Source organism: Podarcis gaigeae (assembly GCF_964106915.1).
Source record: "Podarcis gaigeae genome assembly, chromosome: 13".
Lineage (NCBI taxonomy): Eukaryota > Metazoa > Chordata > Lepidosauria > Squamata > Lacertidae > Podarcis > Podarcis gaigeae.
Window position 1 is genome coordinate 28,138,935 of NC_139689.1, and position 12,705 is coordinate 28,151,639.

The following is a 12,705-nucleotide window of genomic DNA, read 5'->3' on the forward strand; positions in this document are numbered from 1 at the left end:
CCTTGGGTTACAAACTCCGCTAACCCGGAAGTAGTACCTTGGCTTAAGAACTTTGCCCCAGGATGAGAACAGAAATCATGTGGCAGCTGCGGGAGGCCCCATTTGCAAAAGCGTGCCTCAGGTTAAGAACGGTTTCAGGTTAAGAACGGACCTCCGGAACGAATTAAGTTCGTAACCCGATATACCACCGTAAAAGATTCTTGGGGAAGATTGTTTTAGAAAAGGCACAAAGAACATGCTGTCCCAGCACTAATGGCAGCCCAGTCCATCACCAACTTATGCCGTGCTCTAACTAGGCACCCCGTCCGATTCTTACTTGCTTTCGATGAAGCCGAGTCAGAAGGCGAGATATCTGAAGATCCGTCCCACTGCAGTCTATTCATGAGGGCTTGACTTTCCGCCACGTCAAAACTGTCGTTTTCCACACTTCCTTCTGCCTCGGGAAGTGAGCTAGGAAAAGGGGCAGATGTATGAGAAGGGGTGAAGGAGCAAGATGACCCCCCTACAGCAGCTGCTGCTGCTTCTGCAGCTTCTCGGCTGAGGTTTTAAAGCCACGTCGAGAGTAAAAAGGAAACAAGGCAGTGTCACAAAGCAAAACACTCCACTCCTCCTCCTTGCCTTCACATCCAACTGCTTTTTCCAGAGAAAGGATTCTGCAAAACCTTTGCAAAACATTCACTTTGCAGATGAGATAACTCCCAACGTTAGCATTCCATGCCCCCTAATTATTGGCTGCAGACAGAAGTAATGCATCATTATGGGTGTGACTTTAGGGAGATAGCTACCTTAGATGGCTTTGCTTCTTTTTTTTAAGGATTAGAATGAATTCATTGATAATTGATCTTATAGATGGCTTTTAACCCTTATAGCCAAATGGAACCTCCGTGTGTAAAAGCAGTAAAGGTAAAGGGACCCCTGACCATTAGGTCCAGTCGTGGCTGACTCTGGGGTTGCGGCGCTCATCTCGCTTTATTGGCCGAGGGAGCCGGCGTACAGCTTCCGGGTGATGTAGCCAGCATGACTAAGCAGCTTCTGGCAAACCAGAGCAGCGCACGGAAACGGCGTTTACCTTCCCGCTGGAATGGTACCTATTTATCTACTTGCACTTTGACGTGCTTTCGAACTGCTAGGTTGGCAGGAGCAGGGACCGAGCAACGGGAGCTCACCCTGTCGTGGGGGTTCTGATCGGCAAGTCCTAGGCTCTGTGGTTTAACCCACAGTGCCACCCGCGTCCCTGTAAGAGCAGTATATTTTCTGAATACCAGGTACTATGGGAGTTAATTTTTTTGTCTCCAGGGTCACCTGACTGGAAACAGGACTCCTGGAAACAGACTAGACCAGGCATGGGGAAGCAGTGGACCTCCAGGTGTTGTTGGACCACCATTTTCACTGTCCCTGACCACGGTCCGTGGTGACGGAGACTGATAGGAGTTGGGAATCTAGTGATATCTAGAGGACCCTGAAGGTTCCCAATCCTTGAACTAGACCAAAATGGCAAAATCTTCTGATTTACACTTCAAGACTCTTAACAAAGTTGTCATACCAGATTAGAACTGACAGAGGGCTGGTCCCTACCATGTCCAACTTTTTACAGGTAAAATGGAGATTTTTAAATTTGCAATAATGATCAAGGACTGGAGGGTCCCCAGTTATTAACTGATACAGAGTAACGGGGATGTGATCTAATGTTGTGCAGTGCATTAAAACAAAATTGTCTAGATGACTGAGAAAGCAAGTTGTAAGATGTGTGGGCAGCATGGGGTGGAATCGCAGAAGCTTGAGTGGATAGAGGCTGAGGATGACTTGCCGATGACTTTCCACTCATGTGCAAACAGAAGGGAAGTTACGCCAGAGAGGCGGAGAGAGAGCGAGAGAGAGCGAGCATGCATGTTCAGGTGAGTAATGTATGCAGAATCTGGGTGCTCTCAATGCATGCTGCGTATTGAAGCACAGTAGCCAATGAAGGAGGAGACATGTTTGCGAGATCAGGATAGCTTCCATCCAGGCAGCAAATCCCGGGCAAGACAAAATGAACTCTGCGGTTTCAATGGAACATAAAACACTGCACTAAGAAAGGAGACAAAAACTGCCTGCAAGCTTCGCAGGTGCAAAAATATGACCGAAAGAGAGTGTGGGCAGGATGGCCAGGTAAGGTTTCTCCCAGCCCTGCTGCCTCTCCTTGACCACCTATGCAGAATTATGCTAATCAGCTACAGAAAGATGCTCAATTTATGTCCGTTGAAGAATTCAGCTTTTTTTTTAAAAAAAAAAGCAAGCACAGTCCTTCTCCAGAGTCCTTCCAGTTGAACTTAAGTGTTAATCACATGACACTTTTTTGGGGGGGGCATTTCCTACACCACACCTGCCCTGCCTCCATCCCATCACACTTACGCAGAGGGTCCCAGGAGGTAGACTCTGACTGACCTCCGCTGTTCATCCGTGTGTTGGGGGCAGCGCAAAGACCTGCAGGAAAAACAGGAAAAGTCAGGGATGAGGCACAAACTGAGAAACACAGGTTTTCCTGTTCCTAAATGGATTGCTATTCATTCCAGAAATGGATAAAGCACAGTGACTGCCTTGGAATCTTTTCCTTGTGTTCCTGTGGTATTTCGCTTCCAAAACTGTTTCTGTGGGTCTTTTGACTGCAGTAAAGAATGTTTGCGCTATTCTGGAAAAGGAGTAACTAAGCCAGTCATATGAAGGGCTCATTTGGGTGCTGAAACATACAACCAGGAGCGTCCTTTAAAAAAAAGATAGGCCCCTTGGTCCAGTAATAAACCCAGAACTGTGTATTTTGCACAAGAGTTCAAATTCGGGAAGTGGGCATTGATTTCAGTGACTTTCTGGACCTCAGATGTCTTTCATTAAAAGCAAGTTGGTAGCTCTCATGGCTGCAAAACAAGAGGCTTGCAAGTGTGGGGCAATCTCAGCTGAAGCCTCAGAAGCCAGAGTGAGGATGTTGACCAGGATTTCTACTCATAAAGACATGGGGCTTCCTCGACCTCTCCACAGGTGTGTGACGGAAGTGGAGAATCTGTGGCCTCCCAGATGTTTTTTCTTCTATAAACCCTGACCATTGGTCATGTTGATTGGGCTGATGGGAACTGGAGTCCAACGCCTGGAGGATAATAGGTTTCCCACCAGTGTTATGCAAAAATAAAAAATAAAGAAAAAGCTGGTGGACAACTCCCAGTCTCTTCACCAGGGTTAAGATATCAGAAGCAGCACACAAGCACCAGGCTTAAATGGATACTAATGAGCCCAAATAACCATCAACTGGGACCATAAACAGCAGACCAGCAAGCAGTATGGTGGGCACTTGGCAAGTGAACACATGGCACCCATTGCCATCTGGGGAGGAAGTTATCCATCACTCCGACAGGCAGTCAAGCCCAATGCCAACATCCTTCCACAGCCAGTCATAATTCTGGGGAAACTGGGTGGTGGTGGTGGTGGTAACACTGGGCTTAATTTGCTGGTTACAGAAATCACACAGCAAGTTTTTCAGCAGTTCCTGCACAGCTCCCAGTGATTTGAATGTCCTATGACAACGACTAAGGCAGGTTTTTAAGCAACTGTTTGCTGGGCCACGTGTGGTGACTTAAACTACTACTACTACTACTACTAATAATAATAATATTTATGCCCCACCCATCTGTCTGGGTTTCTCCAGCCACTGTGGGCGGCTCCCAACAGAATATTATTATTAATAATAAAGCGCTAAAACATCAAACATTAAAACTTCCCTAAACAGGGCTGCCTTCAGATATCTTCTAAAAGTGAGATAATTGTTTATTTCCTTGACATCTGATGAGAGGGCATTCCATAGGGCGGGTGCCACTACCGAGAAGGCCCTCTGCCTAGTTCCCTGTAACCTCACTTCTCGTAGTGAGGGAACCACCATAAGGCCCTCAGAGCTGGAACTCAGGGTCCAGGTTGAACGATGTGGGTGGTGACGCTCCTTTGGGTATACTGGCCCGAGGCCGTTTAGGGTTTTAAAGGTCGGTACCAACACTTTGAATTGTGCTCAGAAATGTACTGGGAGCCAATGTAGGTCTTTCAGGACCGGTGTTATATGGTCTCGGCGGCCGCCCCCAGTCTCTCCCAAGCAAGCAGGCAAAGAAACTTCCGCAAACTCATTAAGAGCTAGTTCCCTTTTAAGTTACTGATAAATGACCAGCAAAACAAGGTGTGTTGTGACAGGCAAACCAGCAACAGCGAGTTGCAAGGGTAGATTGAAGAGTCGGGAAGATTTCCACTTCCACCTTCAGCCTGTGCAGGCAGTTTGCGAGCTAATCCAACGGGAAATACACTCTCCCCCCCCCCACCCGGCTTTCAGGACGTGTTTTGGCCTGAGCGTAAATTCTGAGTCAACGGCAGCGAACGGATCATGGTGTGGGTGTTCTTTCAGATCCATTGCAGTTAGCCTGGACTTCCACCCAGCCACCCCAAGCAGGCAGTCTTGTGAATACCTCCCACTTTCCTTGTGACCTGGGAACGGTTGCACCGGCAGAGGAACGGAAAGAGGTTATGGGGCTCAAGAAAGTAGAAGGAAGGGCTGCTCTCACCGTGTACACATCTTCTTGGTGTGCTCAGATATCACCCCACATTGCTACGGAGAAGGAAATATATGGCGTCAACAAATTAAAAGCGTGCAGGAGCGAACAAATCAAAGACCACCGAGTATGACAGAAGTGGGCTGGCCCCTTTCAGCCAAGCATGATACCACTAATGCTCTAACTGTATGGTGTAATAGAACTGGGGAATAAGGAATTTATTAGCTGTTCCCTGCAAACCAAACGTGCCCACCTCTCAGAGGAGGCTACCTGTTTCATCTCTGCTTATGTTGTCCCTCTGGCCTTTCCTAATCAAGGTGGCACTCAAAACAGTGTCTCACGCAAATGTATTGGGGGGCGGGAAGGGAGCTCTGATGGAAGGCGATTCTTACTTTTACACATTTTGGAAAGTAAATGGGGGGAGGGGGGTTGTAAGAATAATTTTTGCCACCAGAAATTGAGGAGCAACACCCTAAATGCAGGTAGAGTTCTCAGAAATGCCATGAGGATTGCCAGGATAAAGACAAAAGTTACAGTGGCTCCAAGAGGGGCTTAAGGAGGAGGATGGAAAGTTATCAGGAATGTGGAGGCAGGTGAGCCAATATGGCCTACCTGGGAGCAAGGGAGGTGGTATGGGAGGCTCAAGGAAGCTATGAACAACCCTACTTGGGAGGTGGAGAAGACAGACGCGGAGGAACGTTCCCACTCAGAGTAGGGGAAAGGTAAGAGAGTAAAGCCATGATCCCTGGCAAGCTCAATACCACTCCATGGGGTAAAAACAAGGAAACCTGAGAGGCCTCACACCAAGGCCTAGGCAGCAGCTGACAGAGTGCATCAATATATATTCCTGCGCACACAGCTTTCTTTCACACCTCCATCAGCCACTGTCATCTCCACGCTGCTAGTCAAGGCCTTTGCAGCAACCTTCGCAGACTTTTAAGAGTTGGAAGGGACCCTGAGGATCATCTAGTCCAACCCCCTGCAATGCAGGAATATGCACTGTCCCATACGGGGACTGAACCTGCAACCTGCTTATCAGCCCCGTGCTCTAAACCTACTGAACTATCCAGGCTGACCTTGTGCTTCAAAACCTAACCCTACAGAGCCTTGCCTGTCCCGCCTCCTCTGCTGTTCCCTGTTCCACACACCCCAACAAACAAGTCAGCTGGGGCTAAATAAATATTAAAGGTAGTATTTCGTTGCAAATAGCTAATCTATCTGCTGAACACACCGTGGTACTTGGCTAAGAGATGTCACGGGCCCTCCAGCTATCATTGACTTGTATGCTGTCATTTCACAGAAGAGGTTCTGGTAGGAAGCCATAGTAAACAAGTCATTTTATTGCAGTCAACGGCCAATAGCAATGAAGTCATAGTTAAGAGGCAACCCTTGCAGCTGATGGTGGACGAGAGGAAGAGGCAGAAGGAAACTCTGGTACTCACCGTAGTGAGCAAAGTACGGAGCTCCTCAGGGCCCAGCGTTTCATAGTTGATTCCAGCAGAGTTGTTATACTATTGGAACAGAATACACACAGAGCAAGGCACTTTAGAGGTTACGCAAATGAGAGTGATTGCTTTTGGGGCCCAATTCTCCAAGGGCATTCTCTATTCACAGTGGCTCCCATACTGCGGCCCTTGAAAGTCCAACCCAGTGGACAGCTACGCAGAACAGCTCTATGGTCTCCTGAAGTCCTCTGAAGCAGGACACGAGAAGTTGAGAGCTACAGGGACAAGCTAAACTCACCTTAAATGGGTCCGAGTTACCACTCAGTTCCCCTAGGGAAGGGGGAAAAGAAAAAGAAAAAAATAGGGCACATATTAATAGTGATGGCCTCCACCTTAGGAAATGCACAAAACAAGCATGCTACAGAACTTGGGATGCAAACCCATGAATTTCATTTGTATATTTCAGGCATGTCCAACTCCCATGAGACTGTGGTCTACTCCCACTATAAAAAAAACTGGCAGTAAACTACCCATTGGATTGACCAAACTTGTTGAGCTTTTTTGGGGAGCCTTCAGCAACGTTGTTGACCAGTTGGACATGCCTAGTATATTTTATCTTTGTATAGTAACACACACACACAAACACAATGTAATATGCATCCAGCACAGTTGAAAAGCTCACTTTGCTCCAAGGGTGCAGAAACTATCAACCGCCAGGTGCTGCTGGTCTACAGTTCTCAACATAACTGACCATTGGCCATGCGAGCTGTGGCTGGTGGGTGTCAGAGTACAGTGACATCTGGAAGGCCATAAAGCCCCACTGCCCATTTTACTCTCCCAGCAGCACTGAGGGCTTACTAGGAAGGAACGCATGGGCAAGTGATGAGTAGAGGGATAGGCTGATTGTCATAGGATCATAGAGTTGGAAGGGACTGCAGGGTCACCCAGTCCAACTCCCTGCAACACAGGAATATTTCACCCAATGTAAGGCTCGAACTCATGACCCTAAGATTAGGAGTCTCATGTTCTACCAAATAAGCTATCATGCAGCTCCGAGCAGGTTCCCCATTCTGCACTGTGGTCTGAGCTGTCTTGCATAACGCCAGTTCCCAAGTATTTTTGCAACACTCTCTTTCCATTGGCTCCATCTGCATCTGCAAAGAACTGCTACACACACAAACACCATCCCAGATAGCCACATATGTGGTGTATTAGGCCCCATTTGAAACTTCCAATTTTTTTTTTTGTGTGTGTGTGTGTGGTTTTTAAAAAACCTTCTCTCCCTACCTCCCAATTTAAAGGCCATCCATACGCCGCCTTTCCCTGTCAACCCCAACCTACAGTGGTACCTCATAAGACGAATGCCTCGTAAGACGAAAAACTCACAAGACGAAAGAGTTTTTCGTTTTTTGAGTTGCTTCGCAAGACTAATTTCCCTATGGGCTTGCTTCGCAAGACGAAAACATCTTGCGAGTTTGTTTCCTTTTTCTTAAAACCGTTAATACCCAGGGAATCCGTGCTTCGCAAGATGAAAAAACTCGTAGAACGGAAAAACTCGCAGAACGAATTAATTTCGTCTTGCGAGGTACCACTGTACTCGGATGCCAGATTTTAATTAACACAGAGAAGTATGCTTAAGGAGCCCAGGAAATGCTTCTATAGTGTGTAAGGAGGGAATGAGCGAAGAGAACCGACACACATAATGCACTCACCATTTTTATGTTTCAGGGACTTGGATCGTCGGGGTGAGTTGGGATTCTGAAACAAAAGGGGAAGAGCAGCAAAGGGTCATTTAAAAAAAACAAAAAACCTTACTGCTAACCTTGAAAAGTGACATCAGAGGGGACTATGGAACTTTGCTTCAATATACGATTACAGCTCCGAGACTTTTATATGAAGATGGAAGGACCCATTATTACCAGCAACGAAAGAATGACTGTTAAAACTAACAGACTTAGTGGAGATGGTGAAACGGACATGTTTAATCAGGGAAAAGTCGTTGCTAACATTTGTTAAAAGATTGGAAAACTCCCGTTGGATTTGAGGATTGAAGATAATATTTGTGTATGGAAAGTGGCTTTGCTGGGTATTATATTGGAGTGGGTGAAGTGAATGTTGTTTATATATAGCCGAGAGATGAAGAATCAGAAGTCCCTTACCTTCTGAATTTTATTTCTCTCTCTCTCTCTCTCTCTCTCTCTCTCTCTCTCAACCTCTTTTCTATTTCTATATTCCTTTCACTCTCCCCCCCCCTTCTCTTTATGTTTTTACTATATTTAAAGTCTTAGTTTGGGCAAAAAAAGGGGGGAATATGTTTGATATTAAATTATGTATTTTTCTGTATAAAATTTATTTTTTAAAAAAAGGAAAGGAAAAGTGACAACAGAGGAAGGCAGTGGTCAAATGGCCAAAGTTACCGAGCCCCAAAAGTCGAGCACTCCTTGCCATAACCAACAGGGCAGGTGTGCTGTCTAGCAGTAAAAAATTAAAAAGAAGCATCCAGGTACACAGAAGTATATTTACAGGATCTTTATGCAATAGAGTTGGGGACCAGAATCACTCAACAATATGCAGGAGGGGATCCTCCTGAGAAGCTACCAATCAGAACAATTGTGATTAAAATCTACCACCAGGCCATTCCAAAGGATGCAGCGCTCTCCATCAAAAGCCTCCCCCAACCCTCCCAAGATTCGGCAAGCAACATTCGGCATATAGTTTAAGATCGAGAAAGTTGAGGGAAACCAGCAGGTCTGCTCACGTGCACAAGGGATGTGTGTCTTTAAGTTTTCTCCTGTACTGACCGCTCTTTGCAAAAAAAGTTAGAAAAGGTACACCTCATTTAACTGCGCCAGTATGCATAAGGATGGTCTTACCTTATCTGATTTTCTCTTTTTTGCTAGGAAGGAAAAGAGACGAGACTATTTTAACAAAGCACCCCAAGAACAAAGCAGAGTCTCTGTTAGCTCAAGGGCCAGTTCTGACAAATGCTTTCTGCAAAACCTTCCAGCGTTTCCCAAACTTGGGTCTCCATCTGTTTCTGGAATACAATTCCCATCATTCCTGACCACTGGTCCTGCTAGCTCGAGATGATGTGAGTTGTAGTCCAAAAACAGCTGGAGACCTCAAGTTTAGGAAACATTGTAGACAAAATGCTGCACAATGATATTCTAAGTCAAATGATGATATTCATCAACATGATAAAGCCTTGGCCTACCAATCTGAAAAAAAGAACAAACCCAGTTCTGTCTAGTGTTTTCTGGCTGTTTCCCCTGTCCTGTGCTTTCTTTATAAAGCCAAACATCTGATGCAAATGGACAACTTTTGAACTGGGCTACATGCTCCCATAGGCCAGAGCTGCCTATGGGGAACCTGTGGTCATCCAGATGTTGCTAGACTTCAACTCCCATCAGCCCTAACATGGTCCATTGTCAGGGATGGCAGGAGTTGTGGTTCAGCAACATCTGCATCTGTTAGACCAGTCCCTCCTCTATTGCCTTAGCTGTCCACCTAAAGGAATTTCTTTTGTTCCATCTGTAAATCATTCCCGTTTTCGTCAAGTTACGGTTTGGTTTATCCGTATTATCTGAACACCCTTTCCTTTGAGGTTTTATTGTTGCAAGCCAGAAAACAGTACAGAATATGCTATTTATAAACAGAATAAATAATACGCCACCAAACCCCTTCCTTGTCTTACCTTTCTTCTCGGATCCATATGACCAGTCATTATCATTTATATCGTCGTTGTCTTCTTGGTCACTCTCGGATTTGTTCATGTTGTTACTGCTTGCTATCCTATAGCAAAAGGAACAGGAAGAGAAAAAAGAAAGTGAGCTAGACAGCTTTGCAGTGGGAGGAGGAAAAGTCTCAGCAGCAGTTTCGAATGGCAAAGATGACACTTAATGGTGATTAACTTCCCCTGAAAGTTACATGGCCACATCTGAAGGCCAGCTCGTAACTAACAGGGATGCCTGTGTTCCCACCACTGTCTTCCTCTGCAAAGCGCAGGCACAAGGCTGTGCTCCATGACACATTACAAGTTCCCACAAGGAGGTGAAGCCCCCAAGCAAGACTGGCAAATATCTACATGAACTGAGCAGGTGGCCCTAGAAGCTGCTCCCACACCCATGCCAACAAGGCAAGGGGGTTCTTGCCCAAAAACGAAATTTTAAAAAGGGGTCCCTGTTGAAGGAAAATTTGAAAACCCTGCTATTAGGATACAGTGCAGTGGAGCAAGGAGAGTCAAAGCCAAACCACACTTTCTTCTGATTTGTCACCAGCAGCAGGTTCTTAAATATGCCATTGCAATTATAACACTTTTTGAGTGTTTATAGCAATTCACACAAAACCCCTCAGTACTCCCTTTCAATATCCCTCTGAATTCCGTGTAATGATCCCCATATGGAAGACCGGGGATGGGGAGAAGAAGAAAATAAGGGTCAGGACAGAGAACAGCAGCTTTACCAAGGCCATTTGGACTTGGGAAGGTCAGGGGCAGAGGCAAGATTTGAACCCTCTCTTAGCCACAACTCCAGACCAGACCAGACCAGGCAATTGCTAGTGTTGATCTGGGCTGTATTTTCCAGCCATAAGCTTCTTAGCGGTGCATAATTTAAGTTCAGCACAGCAAAGACATCAAAACATTGCTTTAAGCACAGGATATGCACAACCTGGTATGAACCGGAAGCCAAAAGTTCACCCGTTTTTGGCATTTGTTCCTTCTTCCAGAAATCCTACCCTCGGCCTTCTCACAACCCTCGCCACCCGAAACACCATTTTGAGAGGTTTGGTTTTCCGGCAAGGCTTCGATTCTTAGACCTCACCTCCTATTGGCAATGCGGCTGCTGTTCCGGCCCATGCCAAGGCACTTCTCCAAGTGTGGGGCAAAGCGGGAGGCGGCAATGCTTCGGCTGCAGTTTGGGCAAACACATTCCTTGTTCTTCCACTGGTTGTAGACCTGGCCAAAGATATCCAGTCCTGGCTGATCTACAATTTCTGGGAGTAGGGAAGAAATGGGAGATGATTTCTCAAGCGGGAGGGTGGGGAGGGACTGGCTGAATCCAAAGGAGTGGTGGGGGGCACCAGCTGGGGAACCCCACTAATTCACTAAACCACTTTGATCCCCTCTTCTTAAATCCTGCAGTCTCGAGCAAAAGATTTCCCAGGCGACTTTAAGCTCATCCTGCCACCAAGCTCCCTTCATGCAAGTTCCTTGCAGCACGGAACATATTGCCTCTGGAACAATTCATTCTGCAGGCACCGTTCTGCAGTTCACCTGCTCTTTGTATGTGCCACGCTGTGGTCTGGATTTAACCACCCTCCCTTTCCCCAGCCATAAAATTCTGCAGCCCACCATTATGAGTGGCTTCTTAAATCACTCACTTTAGAAGGCGGGGGGGCGGGGGGAGAGAGAGAAAAAAGTAACTTTAAAAAAAGGAAAATGAACCTTTGGCAGCTGTGCTGGTATTAAATATATGTCTGAGCACAAATTTAATAAAGGAACTGGATTAAAGTCAGGGGTGAGCAAACTTTTTCAGCAGGGGGCCGGTCCACTGTCCCTCAGACCTTGTGGGGGGCCAGACTATTTGGGGGGGGGAGGATGAACAAATTCCTGTGCCCCACAAATAACCCAGAGATGCATTTTAAATAAAAGGACACCTTCTACTCATGTAAAAACATGCTGATTCCTGGACCGTCTGCGGGCCGGATTTAGAAGGCGACTGGGCCGGATCCGGTCCCCAGGCCGTAGTTTGCTTACCCATGGATTAGATTCAAGGCATTAAAACAAAGAAGTACCCTTTAAAAATCTATGCTGGATTTCTGGTAAGGGGCAATGGGGTGGGGGTGGGGGAATGATTGGCTGCATACTTACCAAAGTCCTTCATACTCTCAGGATCTGTGTCATCCAAAAAGAAATAGCCACATTTGACAGCCCGGTGGACCTCAAAGCACAAGCCCAGGCAGGCATCCTCAATCAAGTCTGTATAGATATCATGAGCCACAGCCTAGGAAGCAAGAAAACCAAGACCTGTGAGAGCCGTAGAGAACAAGAGCAAGGTTGAACGGGGAGCAGCACCCATTGCCCATGGTTTAAGCCTCAGAATCTGATTCCAGGCCAGAGTTCAGCACCCAGAACACACTCTGGAATTGTAGAGTTGGAAGGGTCCACAAGGGTCATCTAGCCCAACCCCCTGAAATGCAGGGATCTTTCACCCTGTGTGGGGCTCAAACCCACGACTCTGGGATTAAGAGTTTCAGGCTCTACTGACCAAGCTATCCAGCCAAATCAATGTACATTGCTGCATCCTGCTAAGAGGATTTCCATTAGCCATTTCCCCCTTTACTCCCCAACTCTGTTCTCAAGAATATAAGCAGTATCTACAATCCAAACACTGCCTGGAAGACTTCAATCGTTCTTCATGGCTTCATGGTTTTTTAAAGTGGAGGGGAAGGTGTTGGACAGGAAATGCAAGTGGCTTGCACTTTCACACCCCAGGACACACAAGTCACCCAGAATTGCCTACACTGCAGTACAATCCTAGTTAAGTCTACTCAGAGGTAAACCACAGAAATGAGAGTGAGTGTAGCTTCATTCTAAATTCCTGGAGCACCAAAGTCAAAAGAAATGGCAGCAAGGCTGTGAAATTGTAACCGTGTAAAATGAATCAATATTCCTAATAGATGTCAGAATAGGTTGTGCTTCCAAC

General features: G+C 46.4%; 1 protein-coding gene across 4 annotated transcripts in view; it reads right to left on the reverse strand.

Annotated features, from left to right (window-relative positions):
- ATXN7L3 (ataxin 7 like 3) overlaps positions 1-12,705 on the reverse strand; it is a 30,309-nt gene that overhangs the window by 4,671 nt on the left and 12,933 nt on the right. For 3 of the 4 annotated variants that reach the window (XM_083708568.1, XM_083708569.1, XM_083708570.1), the window contains exons 3-12: positions 11,871-12,003; positions 10,822-10,993; positions 9,696-9,793; positions 8,875-8,897; positions 7,714-7,759; positions 6,300-6,331; positions 5,999-6,067; positions 4,569-4,612; positions 2,392-2,463; positions 317-450 (exon numbers count right to left, since the gene is read on the reverse strand). In XM_083708568.1, the coding sequence (XP_083564694.1) occupies positions 317-450; positions 2,392-2,463; positions 4,569-4,612; positions 5,999-6,067; positions 6,300-6,331; positions 7,714-7,759; positions 8,875-8,897; positions 9,696-9,793; positions 10,822-10,993; positions 11,871-12,003 (823 nt within the window). The remainder of the gene's footprint in view (positions 1-316; positions 451-2,391; positions 2,464-4,568; positions 4,613-5,998; positions 6,068-6,299; positions 6,332-7,713; positions 7,760-8,874; positions 8,898-9,695; positions 9,794-10,821; positions 10,994-11,870; positions 12,004-12,705) is intronic. The other variant, XM_083708571.1, reaches the window with a different exon arrangement.